The 23,224-nt window shown below is 62.3% G+C and overlaps 1 protein-coding gene across 4 annotated transcripts; it reads left to right on the top strand.

Moving 5' to 3' along the window:
• The first annotated feature begins 13 nt into the window (after window positions 1–13).
• TEX264 (testis expressed 264, ER-phagy receptor) lies at window positions 14–22,512 on the top strand. 4 transcript variants are annotated; one of them, XM_084531401.1, is made up of 6 exons: window positions 15–66; window positions 505–558; window positions 1,549–1,832; window positions 4,702–4,923; window positions 17,394–17,565; window positions 21,685–22,512. In XM_084531401.1, exons 3-6 carry the CDS (start codon window positions 1,554–1,556, stop codon window positions 21,996–21,998), a joined length of 987 nt encoding a protein of 328 aa, XP_084387527.1. In that variant the 5' UTR covers window positions 15–66; window positions 505–558; window positions 1,549–1,553; the 3' UTR covers window positions 21,999–22,512. The 4 variants fall into 4 exon arrangements, with proteins under 4 accessions (XP_084387530.1, XP_084387527.1, XP_084387528.1 ...); XM_084531402.1 differs by having other exon boundaries at window positions 49–66; window positions 505–720; XM_084531404.1 differs by lacking the exon at window positions 505–558 and having other exon boundaries at window positions 14–66.
• The last annotated feature ends 712 nt before the right edge of the window (window positions 22,513–23,224 follow it).

Below are 23,224 nucleotides of genomic sequence, written 5' to 3'. Positions count from 1 at the left end.
GCTTGCCGGAAGCCCCTCCCGGGTGCGGGGCGGGGCGGGCCGCAGCGGGGAGCTCGCCCGGCCGAGGTGGGTGCCCGGGGGTGGAGGAAGGGGGACGGGGACAGCGGTGGCGGTGCCACCCGGGGGCCGCCCGGGGCCGGCGGCGAGCTCCGGCTGCGGCGCTTCCCGGTGCGGGGCCGGCTCCGGGAGGCCGGGCCGGTGGCTGCGGGCTGGGCCCAGCCGGGCTGAGCCGAGCCGGCTCCGGTCCCTCCGGGCTGGTGGCGGCCGTGGGGGGGTCCCCGTGAAGCCGGAGCCATGGTGGGACCGGGTCTTGCCCCCTCCGAGCTGCCCCGTGCCCGGCTCCTGCCCCCCCGGCCCCCGGGGCTCCTCTCCCCGTGCCCGGGCCCGCAGCGCCGTGGCCCCGCTGTGAGGGGACTTTGTGCCGGCAGAGCTGGTGGCTGGGGCTGTGCGGAGCCCGGAGGAAGTGCTGACATCGATTATTTTTATTTTTTTCCTGTTTTGCAGACGCGGGGGGACGAGGCCGCGCGCTGCCGCCGGGCTCAGCACCCCGCAGCCCAGGTGAGCGGGGTCGGGGCTCCAGCCCCGTTTCCCCCCCCCCTCCCGGGGCCACCCGTGCCCCTAACCGGGATGTGGCTTTTGGTGCCTGGTAAAGCCCAGCCTGCTGTGACCGAGGTGAAAAGCTTGTTTTGGACTGAGCGTGTTTATCGGGCAGAGCTCAAGGTGAAGCGCTTGTTTGCGGTCTGGGTTTGGAGCCCAGCTCCCCATAGCAGTCCCCCAGGACCGTCGTGCACAGCCTCTGTCACCAGCGCTGGGTTTCAGGGGAGAGCGAAGCACAAACAGCTCCAAACAGCTCCCGCCTGCTGGGCCCCATCACAGCTCCCTTGTGCTGCGGGCAGGACCTTTGGGGAGCTGCTCCCCCGGCTGCTGTGCCACGCAGGCAAGCGCGAGGGAAGAAAGATGCCAAACAAAATGGGCAGCCTTGGCTAGGGTGTTAAAAACTTCTGGGTGTAAAAAAGCTGTCCCAGGTGTTGGGGATGCTTCTCTAGCTGGGTCTTGTTCTCCTCCTGAGCCTCCCTGTGCACCTGGATCCCCGCACATGGGGCTGAGCTCTGAAGCAGCTCCTTGCTCAGCCCCTCGAGGGCCTGGGCTTGAGGTTTTTTGTCAGTGGGGCTGCCTTGGCCACGATGCAGGGTCTGGTGTGTGTAAGCAATAAATTACTTGATTAAGGTCCCGTAATCTTTAGCATAGTGTTGTACATCTGCTTGTGGTCTGTGCAGTGACAGGGGCTCACTAGATTGCTTGCGATCTCCCTTGGGTGCGAGGCTGGAGGAGAGCAGCTTCACTGGTTCCTGGGCAATGGGGCTGGCGCCTCTCTGTCCCCACCCCTATAAACACAGAAATCCCGGGAGGCACCAAAGCAATATAATTGGTGTCTGGTGACCAAGCTGGAGCAGGTGAGCACGACCGGAGATCTTTCTGCTGAATGCTTTGTCTAAGCGCAAGCTTAACTCCCGCGCTCTTCCCTCTCTTCTCGCCGCTGTCGTGCAGGACCTATGAAGCACCAGGTGTCCATCATGTCCGACTGGGTGCTCCTCGGGCTGATCGCGGTGCTGGTCGTGCTGCTGCTGCTGACCGTCTTCGGCTTCGCTGTCTACTCGGGGCTCTTCACAGAGGTGGTGGTGAGCGCCGGCTCGCCGCCCATCGGCAGCATCACGCTGGCCTACAAGTTCAGAGTGGGTCCCTATGGCGAATCGGGGCAGCTCTTCACAGACGGCTGCAGCATCTCGTCGAAGCTCTGCTCCATCGGTGTCTACTACGACAATCCACACACGGTAAGCTTCTGCCTGCACGGGTCTGCAGCTCGGGCACCTCCCTGGCGCCGCCTCGGGCACTTGCAGCTCACCCTCCTTCGGTGAGTGCTGGAGCTCGTGAGGTCTCCAGGTCTGCGAGGGGCAATCTGAAGGCGGGTGGTGTCTTGGATACCCCTCGCTGGAAGGAATGGGCAAAGCAAAGCTCTGGTGGCTCCTGCTGAGCAAGTTGTACCCCTGCTTTGGTTACGGGGCAGAGCCCAGTGCCGTGGTCCCATGGCGATGTGTTCCCCGATGGACCTGCCAGCAGGCAGTACAGCCAAGGCTCCTTCTACTCTGTGGCTCCAGGCAGCTGGTGTCTTCAGCTTGCTGTGTCCCCATCCATGCTCCTCCTCCTGTTTCTGCCATTCCCTGGTGTTTCCAAGCTCCCCGTAGTCGTTTCATCCCTTGACAGTTGTTACTGAAACCTCAGCAGGCGAGTGCTGAGGGCTCCTGGCTGATGAAACAGGGGCTCCACAGCCTGCTTCAGGTGGGGAGGCGAGTAGCAAACGTGTGCTACTGGCCAGAGCTCAGTGCTCTGGAGACACAGAGAGCAACAGCAGCGTCATAACTTGCTGGGGGACAAGCGACGTGGCTGCCAGCTCTGGGTGGCACCGGGGCCTCCAGATAGCAGCATGCAGGCACCGGCCTCTGTGGACAGCCTGGCTCTCCAGTAATTCTGCAGTAGCTGGTGTGACCTTGGGAGAATGCTGCAAGGGAGGAGTGCCAGGAGGGGCCTGTGGCCCTGCACATGTGTTTGGGCACCTGCGCTGGGGCTCGGAGGGGGCACAGCGGCTGGGCCAAGAGCTCTGGCTCCGTTCTGCTGCGCCGCGGGGTGTTGGAGCGCCTGGCCCTGCTTTGGGAGCCCTCCTGGGCTGGGTAGTGCCCGCCTCTGCTTTCTTGCTCCTGAAGGTTGGACCTGCTTAGGAGCTTGTCCATGAAAACGTAGCTTGGAGGGGCCTTGTCTTGGCAGGTGGAGCAGCTGCAGCTGTTGGAAGGGAGCAGAGCCGTGCTTGGCACTGTCCCACCCCAGGGACGTGGTGTAGATGCATCTGTTCCTGCCCTGCTGATGGTGTCTCCTCCCAGGACAGATGCTCCGGTGCCTTCAGCATCTTTGTGGCCCTTCCTTGGGCTCTCTCCAGGCTGTCTGTGGTTCTCTCACCCTGGGGAGCCCAGAACTGGACCCAGCTCTCCAGGCGAGGCCTCACCAGCACTGAGCAGAGGGGCAGGATCACCTTGATGAGCTGGCAACGCTCCTAACACAGCCCAGGACACTGCTGGCCACCTTTGTCATCAGGACACAAGCCTGGCTCATGCTTGCAGTGGTGTCCACTAGTCCCCCCCCAGGTCCTTTCCTGCTGGGTCTCCTCCCAGCTGGCTGCTCCCCAGCACGTGCTGGGGCCTGGGGTTGCTCCTCCAGCCTGCCCAGGTCCCCCTGGAGGGCAGCAGCACCCTCCTGGCCTTGCAGGTGGTGACCTGGCCCCAAAAGCAGACCCGAGGGCAGGAGGCAGCAGAGGTGCCCCGTGTGTCCCACAGCATCCCTGGCTGTGCCCCCCTGGGTGTCCACGTGGTGGCTTGGAGTGCTGCAGAACCCCTGCCAGCACGGTTTGATGCGTCTTAATGGACGAGATTAATATTAATATCCCTTTTTTTTTTTTCTTTTTTATTCAATATTTAGCAGCCCAAAGGGCTTCTCCCACCTCTGGCAGGGACAAAAATAGCTCCTCAGCAGGGCCTGGATGTGGCGGGCGGGCGGGCAGGAGGCTGCTCCGCTCCAGCCGCGCACTTCTGAAGCTTGGGGTGCATGCTGAGGCCTCTCGCCTGCTGGGGCGTGATCCCCAAACGCCTGATGGCCAAGGCTGAAATGCTCCTGGTGCAGGAGGGGCTTTGCTCCCACCGTTCAGTGTCTGCAGGGTGAGGCAGCTGAACATTTGCTGTTGACCACGTTCCTGTCTCCTTATGGATGCCACCCCCAGCCTCATCTCCTGTCCAGCTCAGCAGAGCAAAAGTCGCTGTCTTGTGGGGCTGACTCTCCTCGATTCAGCCGGGTCTTCCCCTGGGGATCCTTTTCCCTGGGCTTCCGCTCTCTTTGGGACAAATCACGCCCTCTCCTGCCCCAGCACCGCGGCGCTCAGCAGAGCCGTCTGCAGCTCTCTCTTGCAGCACACGAGGGCAAGAGCGAGCCGTCTCGCCCGCAGACGGATGCTGCTGCTCCTGGCGGCCTGCTCTCTTCCTTCATCTTTGCCTCTGCTCACGTTTCCTCTCCGGAGCTTTGGCACGGGTGGAGTTGGAGGCACGACTGGGGAGCCTCCTCTGGGAACTGAGACCCTTGTGGGGCCGGAGCGGGGCCGTGGTGACGCTCTGCCCTCGCTGTTACCCTCCCTCTGCCTCTGTCTCCCCGCGAGAGCCTCACAATGCAGGTTCCCCAGCCTGTCTGTCTGTCTTGCTGCTGCTTTCAGGCGTCCTGGTGGCTCCCGGTGAGTTCTGCCACCTTACACAGCGTGAGTTTGGAGGCTTAAGTCCTCCAGCTCTCCCTGGCCGAAGGCAGCCAGGCATTGGCCGCTCCTGGTTGCTGGCCACCCTGCCTTCTGTCCACCCAGCAGGCTGGAGAGCTTCAGGGGGCAGTTGCCAGGCTCTCCTGTTCCCAGCATGTTCCTGCAGCGGGCCACAGCCAAACGTGCACCTGAGCTGTGGTTTCCCTGCCCCTGAAGCAGGGCACTGTGCTGAGGGGGCACCGTGGGGGTAGTCAGGAGAGATTTTTTCTGTGTGGAACAGCTTTGGTCGTGGTTGGGAGCGGGCACCTGCTTGCTGGGAGGCTCGGCTGGCATTCAGCTGCTCTCTCCCCCTTGGCCAGGTCTCCCCGGAGAAGTGTCGCTTTGCAATCGGCCGAATCCTGAGCGAGGGAGACGCGAAGCCGACGGAGGAGCAGATCCGGCAGTTCCAGAAGTACGGCTTCAAGATCTTCTCCTTCCCCACTCCCAGCCACGTGGTCATGGCGAGCTTCCCGTTCACCACGCCGCTGTCCATCCATCTCGCCGTCAACCGCGTCCACCCCGCCCTCGACACCTACATCAAGGTAAGCGGCGTGCGGGGGACCCCCAGAAGCTGCCAGCATCCTGCCAGCAGCTGATGGGGCTGCTCTGAACCGTCATCTCCTGCTGGCCTTCCCTTGGGCGATGCCGTTAACATCTCCTTGTGCCACCTGGCAGGCTGTCCCCCAGCGGGGTGGCCTCCTGGTCGCTCCTTGTCTGCTCTGCCCTTGTGTTTGAAGCAGATTCTCCTCTGCTGACTTGCTGCTCTGCTCCAGGGCACGGAGCTGTCTGGTTTTCCATGAAGTTCTGCCTTGTTGCTAGGACCTGGCAGGCCGTGCCCCTTCAGTGCCGCGTGTTATGCCATGAAACTTCTCTCTTTAAGCTGCCAGCCTCACCTGTATGGCGAGGAGGGAGAAGTTAACAGCTTTCTGGCCCTCACGAGACCCGTTTCCAAGCAGACCGCTGAAATCGGAGGCTGTTGGCCCTGAGGACAGGTGGCTGCCCTGGGTGCCACCACCTCTGGCAGCTCGCCGTGCTGCAGAGCCCATCTCTGGGGGCCCACAGGCAGCTGCCTCCTGCTTCGGGGCCTCCTGAAGCCCCCTCTGCTGGCTCGCTCGTGGGGCAGGGTGCTGGGGAGGGGACGGTGTTCAGCTCGTGGCTTCTCTGCCTGCCGAGTTGCGCCGCTTTCGTTCGTTCGTTCGTGTGGAAGCGCACTATTTATAAACTTGCTTTTCCTGGCGAAACTCCCAGCCCTGTGGGGGAGCCGTGCGAATCTCCCAGCCTGCGCCGTGCTGCGGGCGCGCTGCCTGGGTGCCAGCCCCCGGGCTGCAGCGGGCCGGGGGCTGCCCGGGAGGTGCCCAAACCCCAGCCGTGGGTGCAGCTGGCCCTGCCCCGAAGGTGTGTGCCGCTGGAGGTGGGGTTGTTACGGCCAAAAAGGGTCCTTCTGGGAGCACCTGGCAGCTTCTAAGGAGCTTTTGGAATAAAATAATCCCTTGGAGTCCTACGCAGCATCCGGAACGGTGCTCAAAAAGGAGGGGATGCGTCCTGAGCTCTGTCTTTCCCTTTGTACAGGGCAGGCAAAGTGCTCTTGGGTGAACCTACCTCTGTCACTGACCCTGCTGGGTTTGCAGGAGCTGTTCAGCCATGCAGGGAGCAGAGCTTTGGTCAGCCCTGGCGAGTTTTGGGGTGCACCCGGAGGAACCCAGAACCCGGCACTGTGGCACTGGTGTTGTGCCACACTGGCCAGGACCTGTGTCTCCTGTAAAACCCTGCTCCTGCACCTCCCAACCTAGGGACAGGGAAGGCGAAAAAGGGGGGGGGGAACTTTGATGGAAACGGGCGACCTGTGCCCAATTTGTGGTGGGAATGGGGGTTGCCATGGAGACGGCTGCTCCAAATAGCATCCTCCATCCCACCCCCGGCTGCCCGCTTCCCTCGAGCAACCCCAGACAAGACGGAGCTGCCTCGTTTATTTGTTTATTTATTTATTTACTTGGTGCGGCGCCTGCTTGCTGCTGGTGCTGAGAGATGGGGGTCAGGCATGGGGCATGGGGTCCCCTCATCCTTGACAGGGGAAGAGGGTGTGAAGGGGGACATGGTGATGGGGCTGGCTCAAGGGGAGTCAGCAGGAGTTGGGGCGGAGGGAGGAGGTGTGGAGCAGGAGGGGAAGGGTGCAAAGAGGGCTCCGGGGTGGCAGAGAAAGGGGCAAGGGGCTGGAAAGGGATTCGTGGTGCTGTGCCGGGGTAAAGGTTCCAGGTTTTTTTTTGCCTGGGGATCTCAGGAGAGGGCAGGCGAGCGGTGTTGCTGCCCGGGGGGCTGGCTGGCAGCACCTCGCTGCCAGGAGCTGCGTTTGGAGAAGCCCCAGAGACCTCGCTGGCTTGTTTTGCAAGTGCAGGTTATTTAAGGGATAGGCTGGGCTTGTTTAGCGGCCCTCCCGAGTGCTGTTTTCCAAACAGCTCCTGCCAAAGCCTCTCCCTGCTGCCAGCAGGGCTGCGCGGCGCTGTGCGGGGCGGTGTTCCTGCACCTCCTGGCTCCCTGCTTGGCTTCGCCACCTCGCTGCCTCCCCCCTGCTTTCCAGCAGCCTCCAGCTGGCCCAGCCTGGCTGCCTGCGCGTGCCCCGTGCCAGCCTCGTGGTGCCAGCACGCTGGGCTCCCTGCCCTGATTTTGGGGAGGTGGCAGCGGCTGCTCCCAGGTACCCCCGGCAGCTCGGGGACAGCGCCAGGGAGCCCCTGTGGAGTCGTTCCCCCGGGGTGACCGTCCTCAGTGGCTCGGAGAGCTGCTCATTAAGCCGTGACATCCTGCCATTTCCAGCAGCGTTTATTCTGGCTCGGGTTTAATTAGCTCTCTGCGGCAGGCTGCGGGCACGTGCGCCGCTCCGGCGAGCCCCACGCAGCGGGCAGGCTGGCGTCGCCCGTCCCCGGAGCCCCGCAGGCAGCCGGAGAGGCAGGGAGTCGCATCCCCGGGTGTCCTCTGGGGCTTGCAGCCTCAGTGCCACCCCTCCCGGACAGCTGGGACCCCCTGCAGGGTGGGAGCTGGCCTCTTTTCATGGGATTTTGGGGTGGCTGGCGGAGGTTGTGCGCTCCGCAGCAGAGGAGGAGAGCGTGCAGGTGGCAGGTAGTGAAGGAGGAGCGCTGTCACCATCCCGGCTGTTCCCTGGGTGCTAGCAGTGCTGCAGCACGAGCTGGCAGAGGCCCTGTAGGACCACAGAGCTCCTGCCTCATCCGCAGGGCACCACTGGGTGCTTTCTGAGGCAGGGTGCTCCCTAGTCCCCATGCCACGTATTGCCCTTGCTGCTGGAAAGCCTCGGCTCTTCTTTCTGCTCTCAATGTGCCTTGCTCCTGCTCCTGGTCAGGGAAAATCCTCATTCCTTCACCTGCCAGCTTGCAGCGCCTGTTAGCTGAGCTTTGTTCCCCTTGCTGGCTGTGATCGTTCAGGATGCAGTCACTTCTTGCCTTCCACTTTGATAAAGTGACTACAGAGAGCTAAAGTCCATCGCTGACACATTGTCCAACCCCAATTCCCAAGTCCCTTTTTTGACGTGTTCCCAGCTTGGGAACCTCTCTGACATGCCCCTAGCAGAAGCGGATGCTTTGTTTCAGCCACGGTCTCGCTGCTGTAGGATGCTGCTCCGTGCATGGCACATCCCCTGCTTGTTCCCCTGCCTGCTGTCCCCTCCCCAGCGAGCCACATCACATCCCAGGCAGAGCGGTGCCATTTCTGGACCTCCTGGGCACAGCTGCTCCTGTCCCAGCAGCACCGAGGACTCCTCTCAGGGGTGACTGCGGGGTCCCTCTCCCAGTCCAACGGGCCCCAGCATCCCGAATGGGCCCTGAGGGTGCCTGTGTCTGCAGGGGACCAGGAGCCTTCGTGGGATCCTTCCTGCAGGCAGCTCCTGGTGCTAGGAGGTGGCGTGGCTACGTGCGCACCTCGTGCTTCTCCTTTTGCTTCCCGTACCCCCATTGCTACAGCTTCTGTCCTTCAGCTCTGCCAGTCACATTTCTCCTGGCTGAAAGGATCGTCTTCAGCGACGAATTCCCATCCCAGACCTCCCTTGCTGCTCTCTGGCAGCTCCTTTGGCCTCCTTTGAGCTTGGGCAGCCCCAAGCTGGAGGCGAAGCCCTTTGCTGAGCCGAGAGCGCTCGGAGTTGCACATCTATCTCTCCAGGGAGGATGAGGAGCGGGATATCTTTATCCAGAACTTACCACCAGCAAGCTGAGACTCGCAGCCCTCTCCGTCTCATCCCCTGGGCCCCGCAGGACTCTTCAGCTGAGCGCCTCCCTCCTTGCACCTGGGAGCTCTCTCACATTGCTTGCAACCCGGCCTGGCTTCGCGTGAGAGCGGTTTCTTTTTTTATTTCTTTTTTTAATTCTGTGTTTTGACCTCGTCCCCGTGATCCAGCCCTGGGTGGAGAATCGGAGGTGAGCTGTGTCCTTACAGCCCGCTCTTCGCCCCGCCGGTGGCAGCCAGCAGCAGGGCTGGCAAAGGTGGGAAAGAGCCAGGACCCTCTTCTCCTGCACCCTGCCCACGTTTCCCTCTTGGAAATAAAACCCACCTGAGATGCTGCTGCCACAGCGAAGGCTGCGATGTAAGCGGATGAGATTTGGGTTTATTTTAGGGGAAGACAATTTTAAGGACAGGGTCTGCAGGTCTTCCCACTTATCCTTATCCCCCCGTCCTGCTCTCAGCGGCAGGCACCAGGGGTGCCGTGTGTGTGTGTAGCTCCTCCTGGGGTTTTTTCTCCCTTGTGCTCTGGCAGCCGGGGCCGGGCACGGCGCTGCTGCAGCCCCCAGCCCTGCGTGGGCCCCCCCTGCCCTGCCCGCGGGTGCCGGTGCCCGTTTCCTCGCCTGCTGACAGCTGGCTTCTCGTGGCCACTCGCTGCTAGCTGGCACCCCCCAGCTGCGTGTCACATCACATCGCTTCACGCGCTCACAGCGGCTCCCATTTATTCAATATTTTTAGCAACCCAGCCTCCCCGGGAAGTTTTCATCCTGCGAGCACGAGCAGCGCTGAGGTGGGCAGCGGGGAGAAGGAAGCCCCAGGAGTGGCACACACGGGGAGAGAGAGGGCTTCTCTGGGGGGCAGCTCCCGAATCCTTACCCTCCGTGTCCTCCCCTGGCATCCGAGGGCTCTGTGCTGCAGCCTCCCACGCCTGAGCCGTGCTGCCCACCCCAGGACAGCCCGAGGACCTGGCTCTGGGCTTTCTGCGGGTGGAGAGCTGCGGGGCTGCGCTGTGTCAGCTCAGGTGGAGAGCCCTGGGCGCCTCTCGACCCATCTCGGGGCCAGCTCTGCACGCGGAGAGGTTCTGCATTTAACCTGTTTCCGCAGAGCGCCGCGCTCCTCCTGCGTGCCTAATGGAACATATGGGAAGCTGGGGCTCTGCGTCACGTCTCCTGCCACTCACAGCGGGCTTCCCAACTTTCCCACTCGTCTGGGAGAAATTTGGCAGCCCCAGGCCACCATTCAGCTGCTGGCACTTTGCCTCTCGTCCATGACAGGCGGGTGGCTGACCCATGGCCGCGCGCTGGCTGCAGTCCTCCTCAGAGGCTGGGGCAGGCCTTGTGCAGGCACCTCCACCTCGCCGGTGTCTGCTCGAGCCCTCTGCTTCGCTCCTGCTACCTGGGGGCAGGTGTAAAACCACAGCTCTGGTGGCATCACTGCTTTGAGCAGGAAAGAGGTGTTCTGGCTAGTTTCAAAGTCCCTGCCGCTGCGGTTTGTCTCGTGTGAAATCACCATTGTTTTTTCCTGACTGAGAGCAAACATCGACCCTAGACACAGCTTCATTCACATCCCAGCTGGGGAAGCAGCTTGTGTGGGGCACGTGCTGCCAGCAACCGGGGCCATCCCCGTCCTGCCTCGTCCTGTGCTGTAGGAGAGCAGCCGCCACCCCTGGGGCTGGCCCCGCAGCGTTGGGATGAGGATGCTGAGGGCTTGGCGCTCTTGTGGCCTTGCCAGCATGAAATTCCCTTTCCTGGGAGGTGCCAGGCTGCTCCTGGCTGGGAAGGAACTGGTCTCCAACCGTGGAGACACCATGGCCAGGGAGGAAGAAGGCAGCTCCTGGAAGGAGAACAATCTGCAGGGGCCTGCCCTGCCGTGCACTCAAAGCACGTGGATGTCACCAGTGCCCTACAGCCTGAAGCCTGCCCTGGTGCTGCTGGTGGTGCTCTGGGTGGGGCATTTTCATCCCCCAGCGTCTCCCCAGAAGGCAGCAGAAGTTGCCTTGCTCTCCCAGCAGCTTGGCAAACCTCAGAGCTGCAGCCTTTAAAGGCTTACCCGGCCTTGCAGAACTGTCACAGAGATGTGTCTGCTCAGGCACAGAGATCTGCTCCCCCATCGCCTCTGCTGCAAGGATTAATGATCACGGAGAAAGGCGGGGATGTCTCACATGGCTGTCCGAGGGAGAGAGCGAGCAGAAATGGCTTGCCTTGGGCAAAGAGGGAAAGTAAAATACTACAGTGCTTTTCTGTCAGATCTCTTTATCGACTCTATCCGTATGCGTGTTCCCCCCTGAATGTATTTATAGAGCATCCCAGAGGATGCAGTCAGCTCAGAAGACTTCCTTGTCAGGCGTTTGAGGTGGCTCCAGCTCTCTGGGGCAGCAGCACAGTCCCAAACCTTTGGGCCTTGCCTCCTTGCCAGCTCGTCAATTAATTCAGAGGTGAGAGCGGTCTGCCTCGCCGCAATTATTTTAGCGGAGGCCTAATGAGTCTTTCCTGGGCTGCTTCTTCCCCGTACCCCTCTGAGCCAGGCTTTGCCAGATGTGCTGGCCTCGAGAAGCGGTGAAATGAACCCGAACAGACGTGAAAACGCTTCTTAGAAACCCTGCTCCTTCCCAGCGAGGCAGCCTGGCCCACTTTCCGTGGCTGTGAAGCTCCCGCTTTGAAACCTGCCGAGCCGCGAGATAACAGGGCTTGAAAGCAGCAGCATTTTTATGGCCGGAAAAGGGACGGCTGCGCTCTGACTTAACTTGTGCTTTTGGGATTCTGGTTTGGTAGAAAACGCGAGGAGGAAGCCGGCGCCGTGCCTTTGCAGGGAGCTGAAGCGCAGGGGGCTCTCGAGGCTGGGGGTAGCCGGGTGGGGAGGAGACCACAGCAGGGTCCCTGCTCCTTGGGTCCTGCTGCCGTGCCCTCGGTGGTGGTCTCTGGGCTTGGGGCTGCACCGTCGCCCCCTCCTCGTGGTGGTTCCTGTTAGCAGGTAAGGTGCAGTTTTGGGGACAGAGGAGACCAGGGATTGGGCTCCTGTGGCCACTTTCTCCAAAATTCCCTCAGTCTCTGGGGTGGATCCTGAGGCAGAGGTGGTGCTTGGTGTTGCCAGAGGGCCAGGGGGAGACATTTAAGGCAGCTGGGAGAGGCCAGACGTGGTGCACAGGCCATGGGCTTCCAGGTGAAGCCCAAACCGAGGTCCCTGTGCAGTTGGGGAGCACATGAGAGCGGTCCTGCCCGCAGCTGTGCTGAGCAGGGAGGCACCGCAGGAGCTTTGGGCTCGCTCCCGTGGCGGGCGCTTGATGCTTTCTCCCTGGCCGGGTGCTCTCAGCTGGGATTTATTTCTGCCAGGAGCTAATGGCAGCTTCTCCCCGCGCTGAAAGGTGGCCATCCATCATCTGCTCCGGCCAGCTGCTCTGCCGCTCGTGCCACGCAGATTCACAGTTTGGGGTGAGATCCGTCTGCTGGCACGAGAGCCGGGCTGTGAGCTAGGGAAGGCTTTAGCGAGAGGTGAGTGGTGCAGACGGGTTTTGCTCTGGTATTTCTCCGCTGGCCAGCTGGGGAGATGAGCCTGGGGGGCTGCAGGCCCTGCCCCGCCGCGTCCCTGCTGGTTTGCATCGCGCCCACAGGAGGGCTGGAGAGCTGCAGGCAGGGAGCAGGCTCTCGGAAGGGCAAAGTCAGGCTGGGCTCTGTCCTTGCCTCACCGCTCCCCTTTCGTCTGATTGATCTGCGCAGTCAAAGCCCTGAGCCTGAGCTGGCAGAGGAGAAGCATCCAGGCTGCAGGGGCCGCCAAAGCAGCTGCCTCCCTCCCTCCCTGCTGCCCGTGGCTGCTGAAAAACAGCCTCCCTTGGTGTCTCCTCCACTCTGCCTCTGCCTGGGCTTCCAGCACCTGCCTCCCCTGTCTCTGTGCCTTTTTGCTCTCGGCCAGCGGCACTGCTTGTGTTGGGGATGTCCTGGGGGGAGCCGTGAACGCGGCCGGCAGCTCTGGGGCTGTTAGCCAAGCTCTCCAACACGAGTCCTTGCCGCGCTGGAGCTTGCCAGGGTCACCAGCTCTTTGCTGCTGGCCTCTCTGGACTGTCAGCTTTTTGGGAAGAGGTGCGAGATCTTGGACGCAGCTCCTGGCTGTGAACATGGCTCTCCTGGAGCCTTGCAGGGAAATGCCCCTCTCTTTTGTTTACAGAGGCTGATAAAAATCCAGAAAGGAGCTCGTCCTGGCTTGCTGTTAAAACACCGGTCCTGAAAAAGGAGGCAGCTGTTGCTCGATCTTCTTCTTTGGTGGCATCCCTTGCCTTCTAAACGAGGCGGCTGGGAAGGGCTTGTTTCGCTCCCCACGGTGTGTCTGGGAGGCAGCAGCCTTCGGGCTCTGCTCGGCACTGCCAGGGTCTGGGCCACTGCAGGTTCAGCAAGGTGAAGTCCCTAAACTCCTAAACTTTCTCTTTTTCGACTTTCTCCCCTGTGAAGGGGTGTCGTGAGGCTGGCTCCAGCTCGTCGGGGAATATCTTCCTTAAAGCCTTGGAGCAGGAGGTGTTGCAGGAGGTGGGAGGGGACAGGGAGGTCATTTATTCCATCGTGCTGCTTTCTTCATGGGGGCACGAACATGGCACACGTCCTGAGCGTGACCAACAAGCTGTGGAAAAGCAGCTGGAGGTGCTCGCCTCCTCCAGAGAGCTGCTGGAGCTGAGCAGGAAGGGGCTGAGGTTTGGAGGGGATGGTGCGGACAGAGCCCTTCCGTGGCTGTGGGCACCAGCCGGGCACGGCCAGGAGCTTGTGCTTCTGTAACATCTCCAGGGCCTTGTTTTTTTTCCCCACAAGGGTTTCACCAGAGGATCTCCCAGAATATGGACACAAACAAGAGGGTTGGAAACAGCAGACCGGGACTGTTCCTGCTGTGGAAGGAAGGAAAGGCAAACACGCGAGGGAGTGGCGGCCCAGGACACGGAGTCAGGAATCCGTGGGGGTCAGGGCCACGGCAGGAATACCCACGGGAGTTGGGAGCCCTCCTGGCTCTCAGCTGTGAGTTGGCCGGGGCTCAGCTCAGGTGCTGAGTCCTTTCCTGACGAGGCAGCGGAGTGCCCTGCCTTGACAAGAGGCGGATAAATTGCCACAGCTGCTGCTCCGGGCCGCCTCGCCAAGGCAACAGAGCAGGCGAAGCCATTTAGCGCTGCTCCAGTCATCCGTGATGGCAGAGATCATCGCGCCGACCTCTTCTTCGGCTTCGTGATTAATGCTGAAAAAGCATCCTCTGAGGGCTGGGAGGCGAGTGCTGGTCCCCGGGGAGCTGCGCTCCGAAGCAGAGGCAGCCCTCCAGCTGCGGTCCTCGCCCCCCGTGCTCTCCCCCCCCTCACCCACGGCTGGCGATGAAGGTGACGGGAAGAGGAATCCAGGACGGGTTCCTCCAGTGAGGAGAGGTTTTGTGGATTTGCACAGCCAAAGTCCCACGTGAAAGTGGTGGGGGAGAAGGGAGAGGTGGCTGCGCTGCGGGGTTTCTCCCGCAGGAGCTGCGAGGAGGAGGAGGAGGTCTGTGCAGATCTGGAGGAGAGAAGGGTCCCCATCCCTGCACCCATCCTGCAGAGGAGGGCTCGTGGCTCCGTGGCAGCTTCCAGCAGTGACCGGCACCCCTGGCAGGCCCCGCGTGCTGGCTCCGTACCCACGAAACCCCACGGGCTCAATTCTGTGCCTCGCAGCTTGGCCACGCTGCCAGCAGCCGCTTCCCGGTTCCCCGGGCCGGGAGCCGCCAGTGTTGGGGGCCCCAGGAGGCGCCGGGCGGGCGAGGTGTAAATTGCATGGCGGGCTGCCTCTGCCGAGGTGAAAATGAAAAATTCTCCCATTGCTCGAGCCGGGAATTTCGCAGCTCCCACGGTCCAAATGCTCTTCCCGTCACCGCTGCGGAGAGGCGCGGGGGCTGGTTGTTGCCTGCCTGTCCCGGAACCGGGAGGGCAGCGTTCTTCCTGCGGATGGAAATGGCTTTTCTCGGTCGCGGTGTCACCTCTTTCTGCAACACCTCACAGCCCGAAGAACTTGGGAGGGGAGAGAGGAAAGCGGAGCGGAGCTGTACCCACGCTGGGGCCGGGCTGCGATGTCCCAGCGAGGAGCAACGTCGCAGGATCAGAGTGCTTAAGGTTGGAAGGGACCCCCGGAGGCCACCCGGTGCCCCCCTGCTCCAGCAGGGCCACCCAGGACCACGTTCAGGAGGCTGCTGGCTGGCCCCAAGAAGGACTCACGGCCTCGTGGGGCAACCTGTGCCGCTGCTCCGTCCCCCCCACGGCACAGCAGCGTGTGCTGATGTTCAGAGAGAGCCTCCTGAGCTCCGCTTTGTGCCCGCTATTCACCCTATCCCTGGGCATCGCTGCCACGAGCCTGCCTCCAACCCCCCTGCACCCTTTTGGGGGTGGTTTGAGACACGGACGAGGTCCCCCCGGAGAAGTCCTGTTGAGGGGCGCTGCCGGGTGGTCCCCGTGGTGCTGAGATCCACGCGTGGTGGATGACACACCGTGCGTGGAGCGTGTGAGGAGAGGAGGAGGCTGTGGCACACAGCGCGCCGGCCCTGCCGCGCTAGCTGGCGGCTCGCTTGCAGCGTGCTGAGCTCGAGGTCTAATTTTAGGGGCTGATTTTAGGGCCCCCCAGCTCCAGGCGGTTTTGATGTTTCTGTACAGCCCAGCGGGGGCAGAGGCAAGCGGGATGGTGCCGGAGCAGCCCAGGTGAGCCCTGCAGCTCCCCCACCAGCCTGGTGCCCAGCCCGGGGGTTTCTTGTCCCTGGCGTCCTCCCCTGAGGGTTCCTTGTCCCCAGGGGCTGGTGAGCAGCTCCTCACCACGACCCGGGGTGGGACAGGACCCTGGGCACCACGGAGGGAAGGGTGAGCTGACAGACAGCGCTGCGTGACCTTGAGGAGAGGCCGGTCCCTGCTCTGCCCTACTTGCTCCGGTCCTGCTGTCCTCGCCAGAAGCCTGCCCCGCTGCTGCGAGCGTCTCGCTGTTTGCGTCTTGCTGAGCTCCTCCACCCGTGCGAGAACGGATTTGATCTGGCTCGAGGGCTCTGCCGCGCAGATTCCACATCCACCTTGCTGCTCCATCTGTTGGCTTCGCCGCAGTCAGCTGAGGGGCTTCCTTCTCGCCTCCCAAGTGTGTTATTGCCTGTTGAGCTTCTGGGTTGTTTTGCCACGTAGTCGAGCCTTTCCCAGCTCGCTGCCTGCTCACGCCTTCACCTTTGCCACCTCGCTGCTCCTCTGGGACCTTTGTCGAGGGTGGCCCTGCGAGGGGCTGGGGTGCTCTGGGAAGCAGTGCAGCAGCAGGGGCTGGCAACGCTACTCTGGATCACAACTTGATTTGCAAAGGCATAAATTAGGCAGCTGGGAAAGCAGTGAGCTCATCCCCACCCGCGCACGGTGGCGGGGGCAGAGTGCTGGCGATGTCCCCTGCCTGGTGGCAGGCCCCAGATCTCCGCAGCGTGATGTAGCTGCTGGGGCCTGGCCCTAGGAGCTGGGGAGCTCTGTCCCCGTGGCACCCTCCTTCTCACTCCATCCTGCAAGCCCGGCGTCCTCCCATCCTCAGGCAGACGTTTCTGGCAGCCCTGCCCTGGCACTGTGGAGCATCCTCACCTCTCTCCCAGACCTCTCACAAGCAGCTTTGTGCCAGGATTTCTGCGCTTCGAGTGCATGGCAGGGACAGTGTCATGCTCAAAGGGCATCCCTGCTCTTGGTGTACAGTCAGGAGGGCCGTGACAGCAGCCTAGGTGAACTGTAGGGACAGGCTGTGCTTTGGGAAGTCAGCTTGGGATGTCCTGCCCACTGCCCCGAGGTTTTAGGTCTGTGGGAAAACGAATTCAGGGAAAGCCTCTTTGCTCTGAGTCCCTTTGAATTGTTCCCGTCTGCATTGAGGGGGGCGGGGGGCAGCTGGATGCAGCCAAAAAACCTGCGAATCTTGGAGATATCCGTCTCGGGTGTGTGTTGCAGTTACCTAAAATAGCACCACAAGCTGAAGTTGGGCTCGTGGTTGGTGGAGCAAGGGGCAGAGCGGCAGGGAGGATTCTTGCCTGGCTTGGTGCTTAAAAAGCAGGAGTGAGATGAGCCGCCCCTGCTCCGCTGCTAAAAACAGCCTGGCTTGCTTTTATTTAACCCGGTGCTGGTCTGTGCGTGTTTGTGTTTCACCTGCCTGCAAGTGGGAGCTCTGGGGGGGGGGTGGGCTGCCAGCCCACGCTGCTGGCCTCAGCAGTGCAGCATCCTCCTGGGGACACGGTGAATGGGGGCTCCGTGGGGGCCCCTGGTGCCCGAAATAAAGGTCCTGGGTGTCCCGAGGAGGGGAAAGGCAGAGAAAAAGGAGCAAATCTGAAAGGGATGCTCTCGCTTCTCGCCCAGCGTGAGGCAGCCTGCCCTCTGCCACGGGGCCTGGCAGGAGGCTGGGCTGCAGGGAGGGTGAGGCAGAGGAGGAGGGAGGCTGAAATGCCACGGCTTCGTCTCCAACTCCCCCTGCCCTCGCGCTGCTGAAAGGAGCTGCTTGAGCTGACGGGTCTGGATTATATTAATTAGCAGGGAAGCGCTCCGCCTGCTCTAGGACCGTGCCGAGAGGCGGGATGGGATGTGGCAGGGGATGGGATGCAGCAGGGGATGGGATGTGGCAGGGGATGGGATGCGGCAGGGGATGGGATGCAGCAGGGGATGGGATGTGGCAGGGTCTGCCCGAGGCAGCTGCGGGCACCCCAAAACCCCCATCCACTTGCCCCCTGGGCCTTTGCCCTGGCTCCTGCCCGCTGTGGAGGTCGGGCCCAACGGGAGCTCGCTGAGACCGGGGTTGCTGATGCCCGGGCTGCCTCTGTCTTTCAGGAGAGGAAGCTGTGCGCCCACCCCCGGCTCGAGATCTACAAGGAAGACCGCATCTATTTTGTGTGTCCCCTTGCCCGCCAAGGGGACTTCTACGTGCCCGAGATGAAGGAGCTGGAGAGGAAGAGCAGGGCAGTGGCGGCTGAGGCCGAAGATGCTCAGACAGACATCACAGGTACCGTGGCTCGTGTCCTCCTGCGGCCGGCAGCAGCCCACCCGAGGTGGGGGGCCCAGCGCCCCGATGCTGTTGTGGAGCAGGAGGAAGCAGGGGCTGCACCGTGTCCTCCCAGTGCCTGCCCAGGGCTTGGAAAACCTCTTCCCATCACCTGGAGTGGCATGGCAGAGCTTAACCCACCCTGGGGGGACACACCGTGCCTTGGGGGGCGCGCGGTCCCACCCGTGGCAGGGGTCAGAGCTGCTCTCAGTGCAAGCGTGGGGCCGGCACCAGTCCGCAGTTGTGAAAGCAGAGCCGGGTGCCGAAGCTTTCGGTTGCAGCTGGGCTTGTTTTTCTCCCTGTCACATACATCTTTCTTGAGCTCATCTTCATCTGTTACATGTTGGGATTGCGAAGAACTTAAATACCAGGTTTCTCTAGCTGGTGGCGGAGTTGCCCGCTAGCATCTGCTTGGAGAGATCTGTTGGAGCCTGGAGTGTATTTATACAGGAAGGGACCACAATCGCTGTGGGCGCGGAACAGCAGTGCTATAGTAACCCGAAATGCTAGCTGCCGCGCTCGGCCCACGTGCTCACATGGCTGCGAGATGCGGAGCCGTGCGAGGGGCGGGCGGGGAGGGCTCCTGCCCTCGGCGGGGCCCCCACCCCTGCCGTACGGGCATGAAAAAAACATGACCGCGTGCGGCGGCCGGAGCACGCCTCGCTACCTCGGGGGCGGTTTGGTAATTTTTTTTAACACGTCTTCGGTTTTGGATCACTTAAATTCTTAATCGCGCTCGCCGTAAAAGCAAGCCTGGGAATTGCTTTCCGAGAGCTCTGTCCATTTAGCGCTGAAATTAAGAGCCTAATTGGAGCGGCTTCCCAGCGCTTCGAGCCCTGGTATTTTCAGGGCACTCTCCCTGCTCTCTGCCGTTTTATCTGCGGCGTGGCTGCGGTGACTGCTCTGCGCCACAGCCCAGCTTTGCCACGTCCCCAAACGTGCCACGTCCTCCCGGCACCTGCCCGCAGCCCTGCGCCGGGCTGGCTGTGTGCTGGGGTCACGGCTGCACGTGTGACAACACATCCCGGGGCACAGCACCGTGCCGAGCCCTTGCCTGGCTCCCTAGGCAGCACCGAACCCACAGCTGCCCCTGGGGGTTTGCAGCCCCCTCTCCACACGCCCTCAACAGAACCGATGCACCCAAAAGCTCCTTGAGGTGTGTGGCTCCTGCAGGGCTAGCCTCTGAGATGGGGGCCTGGAGCAACCCTGCTTGTGGGTTTGGGGGTTCTGGGGGAATCTGGGGATTTTCGGTGCCTCCCGGTGCTGCCTGTCGCTGCTGGATCCACGTGGCTGCTCCGGGGCTGGAGCAGTCCTGCAGCACAGGCTCTGCTGCTTGCCCTCGCCTTTCGGCTGGTGCCAGACTGCAGTGAGCGGCTTGCATGCGCAAGAAAAGCTTTGGTTCGTTTTCTTGGACGTGCACGGCCTGGCCCTAGAGTCGGGGAAGGTGAATCTCTGACGCCTTGCCCTTCTTCACCTTTGGGCTCACCCTGCAGAGTGCCGGCTGCCTCTGGCTTGGGGCAAAAGCAGCGACTGTTCGTGCACGTGGGGAAGGAGCCGGGCAGCGCGGCCGCCTCTGCGGTGGCTCTGTCCCTTCTTTGCCATCATCAGGGTCATCAGAAAGACAGGAAGCATTTTTTGATGGCAGCTGATGGCTCTCCAGGGGCCAGTGTCAATCACGATTAGTTGTCTTCTACTTAATTATTTTCTGAGGCTTTAGCGCCGGGGTTGTGCTCTCCAGCACGGCCCCGCCACGGTGTATGGACGGGGAGGCAAACAAGAGCAGGCTCTTGCCAGGGGCCTCCTGGCACAGGCAGCAGCAGTTTTGCAGCACGTGGCCTTGGCTGGGGTCTCAGGGCTGCTTCTCCCACCCCAAGCCTGGCCCGAGCCCGCTCTGGAGAGGAATTCCTCCAGCCTGGCCTGTGCGCGCTGGTCCCCAAGCTGAGGAAGCCTCCCTGCACGATGCCCCGCACCCCAGGGGATGCTGTCCCTGCTGGAGACCGTTCTCAGCCCCAGGGATCCACCCGAGGACGCCGTGGCCTGAGGTCTCCTGCCCCTTCCCTACCCGTGAGGGTTCCTGTCCTTGCCCCGTGCGCCGGGGCCAGCCCCGTCCTGCGTGGAGGGGCAACGGGCGGGTGTGCCAGCTGAGGCGACTCCAACATGATGAGAAGTGACAGAGCGGGGAAAAAAAAGTGCCTGGCCGAAGGGGAGCGTGGCTATTTATTGTAGCCCTCGGAGCGGGGCTGGGACGAGGCTGCTGGGGGCAAGGGCAGATGTCTTCTGCGGTGCCGGCTCGTAGCAGAGTGCCGGCAGCTCCAGGTCGCCTTCATCCATCTTCAGCATCCCCAGCCAGTGCCCGTCTCCTGGCACGGTGTGGTGGCTGCGTGTACACAACAGCTCCCGGCCAAAACTGCCCCCCTTGGTGCAGGACGGGTGTTTTAGGAGGGACGTGGGGTGGACTCAGTGCAGCCAGAGCCCTGGAGCCACGGTGCCGCTGTGCCTTGCCGTGGGCCATGTGGGAGTGTGTCTGGGCGATCTCAGTCACTGATGTTATGCCAGGTCTTTAGCCAGATTTGATTCTTTTTTTTTTTTTTTTTTTTTTGAGGTACAGACCTGCAAAAGCCTCAGTTGGCCCCAGGAGCTCTCAGGCTTCACTCAGAAAGAGAAGGGAGCTGCTGCTGCGCTGTGTCCCGCGAGGATGGGAGCCCAGCCACCGGGCTGCACGTCCCACCCGGCCCCATGGCTTCAAACGTTCCCTTCACATCCAGTCCCCAGCCCCGAGAGCCTGGGGTGGGCCCTGCACGCCTTCCTCCTGGTCGCTGGCCCCTTTCTGTCGGGGCTCAGCACCCCCCTCCCCAGCCGCCACGGCTGCTCCTCACGTCCCAGCGCGTGGCAGGCTCCGGGGAGCAGGTTTGTCCCCTGGGAGCTGGGGCTGCTGCTGCTGCCCTCTTTCTCCCGCACCCTTTTCCTGTTAGTAATCACCAGTAAATATTGCACATAACTGATGTAAAACAGGAGTTCCACGTTTTAGGCCCCAATTATCCCCGGTTTTCACCGAAAAGGATCGCTTCTCCGCATAAAGCGCCCGCGTGGCTCCTCTGCGGGGTGGCACCGCGCGATGTCCCCACTGCTTCCCATCCTGCTGCTGGCACCCAGCACCCTGGCGGCTCGGGATGATGGGGACAGGTCCTGCCCTGGGCTGGGCGACCTCTGTGCCGAGTGGCCAGGGCCCCGTGCCCTCACTGGTGCCGTGCTGCTGCCCGCTGAGGGGCAGGAGGGCGAAGATGGGAAGCAGGGGGCGGCGCAGGCGGCTGGCGGGATGGGCTGCTGCTGCTGGCCAGCGCTCGCCGCTGTTGTCATAATTAACAACGTGAATCCGTGATGTCATAATTAACAATGATTAATGTTTTACAGGACGGCTTTGTCTCCCAGCTGGTTGCTCTGGCAACAGCACTCAGCTGCCGGTCTCAATCTGACACCCTTGTCTCGTTGTCAACTCTTTAATTGTGTTGGTGGCCGAGCTAATGAGATGGTGACACGGGGGGAGCCAGTGGAACGGGGCGCGTGGGCGCCTGCTCCCAGTCCCCAGGCTCCCCCGTCCTGCTCGTGGCCACCCCAGGCCACCCCTTGAGGTGAAGGCTTTGGGTGCCCAGGGCACAGCACCTCCACCCCACCGCTTCCCCGGGGCACGTGGGGCAAGCTGGCTCATCCAGCAGCAAGAAGAACCCAGGGCAAGAAGGACAGACACGTACCACAGTGCCCAGGGCAGGCAGCAGGGCTGCACTGTCCCCTTGGGACCAGTTGGCCTGCCTGGGTGCAGATCTGGGGGTGCACGTGGGGCTGGCACACAGCTGGGCTTGTCACAAGCTGGTTTGTGCTTTGCTGCCAGGGAGCTGCTCCAGTCTGGCTGTAAGGAAGCGGCCGCCACCGTCCCATCGCGGGCTGTGCGCCTGCCTGGGCCCTGTGGCTTTTTGGCAAACCACAAACCACACTCCGAGTTCCTGGTGGCTTCGGAGGCCGTGGCACCCACCCGTCCTCTGCTCCCCAGAGCATTCACGCCTCCCCCTTCTCTCTCCGTTCCAGGGGCTGACACCATGAGCGAGGCCAGCTCCATCAGCATCGAGGCCACGACCGACAGCAGAGACACCTCGGTGGCCACCTCGGTCCTGCTGCCCTTCCCAGCTGGCCGGGGCCGGGAGGAGGCCGACAACCGCAGTGAGCACAGCTACAGCGAGTCCGGAGCCAGCGGCTCCTCCTTCGAGGAGCTGGACCTGGAGGGCGCTGGGGACGGGGAGGGTGCTCCGGGGCTGCTGCCCGTCACGGCCTACGCAGAAAGCCAGGAGGTCTCAGACAAGTGGACCAAGGAGCCCATTGCTGCTGAGCGAGGAGAAGAGTAAAGCAGAGGCCTGGGCCCCCCCCAAGGCCTTTGTGGGGGGACCCGAGCCAGCCGGCTGCCTCTCCCGCCTCCTTCCTCTCCAGCCACGAGATTCCAGTCGCTGAGCCCTCCCGGGACCGTAGCCCTCGTGGGACGGGGGTGTGAGTGGGTCAGGGGCTGCTGGCTTGGTGGTTCCCCTGCGGCGCTTGGGTGCGCGGGGTAGGTGCGGGCCGGGGCAGCGAAATGTGTTTGCTGTTCATGTGTCTCTAGGTGCATTGCAAGTTCTTCGCAGGCATCTCCGGGGGGGGACTGCGCAGGTCCCTCCCCTTCTCTGCTGGTGCCCCTCTCACCCACGGCTTCTCTCTGCCACGCAGATGTGTGTTCTCTAGCACGAAAGAGCAATGAGTAGGGTTGGTTGGTTTTGTTCCCCTCTTCTCTTTCCCTTGCTGAAAATGGAAATGTCCAGTATAAAACTGTCCTGGACCTGCCACGGGTGCTTCTTGGGGTCTATAATAAAGTGGATGCTTTTCCTCTGTGCTGGCCGGTGGCTTTCCTGACTGCCTCGCACTGCTGTGCTGTCCCTGCCGGGCAGGGGCTGCCCTACACCCCCACGCCAGGCATCGTGAGGATGCTCTGAGCTCTGGCAATACCCCACAGCCCCACTGATCACCTGCACTCCCCATCCTGGCTGCGGGGACCGTCCCTGCTGCTGCCAGCTGCACCCCGAGCAGGGAAGCCCAGAGCGGCCACGTGGAGCTGGGACAGGTCCATGGGGAGGGAAGCGATGGCTGGGAGGGCTGGGGCATGGCCATGCTGTGTCTCCTCCTGGCTCCATCATCCCTTCACGCCGCTCTCTGTTAGCCACACGCTCTCACCTGCATCGTGCCCTTGCTGTCCAGCGGGACCCGGGTGCACGCAGCACCCCCAGGCGTGCCAGTGCCAGCCATGGGGTGCCCCTGGGCATGCAGCCCGGTGCCAGGGCTACAGGGCAAGGGGCAGGGAGCCTGGCTGTCCCCCCGTGCTGAGACGTGTCCTCCCTGGCTTCAAAAGGTCACGATTAGTCCTCAGCCAGTGATTGACATGAGATTGTTCATAAATATTTTGTGCTCCGAGTGATAAAATATTAAACTCCTCCAGCCCACATGGAAAAATATTGCTCTTCCCGGTGTTTATCTTTGTTGCCGGTTATTACAAAACAGCCAAGCCCCCTGAAATATTGATGCCTGGCTGAGGCTCCGTGGGGGCTGG

Source organism: Aythya ferina, assembly GCF_964211825.1.
Source record: "Aythya ferina genome assembly, chromosome: 10".
Classification (NCBI taxonomy): domain Eukaryota; kingdom Metazoa; phylum Chordata; class Aves; order Anseriformes; family Anatidae; genus Aythya; species Aythya ferina.
Note: the sequence above shows the minus strand (reverse complement) of the source record. Positions and strands in the feature narration are given on the sequence as shown.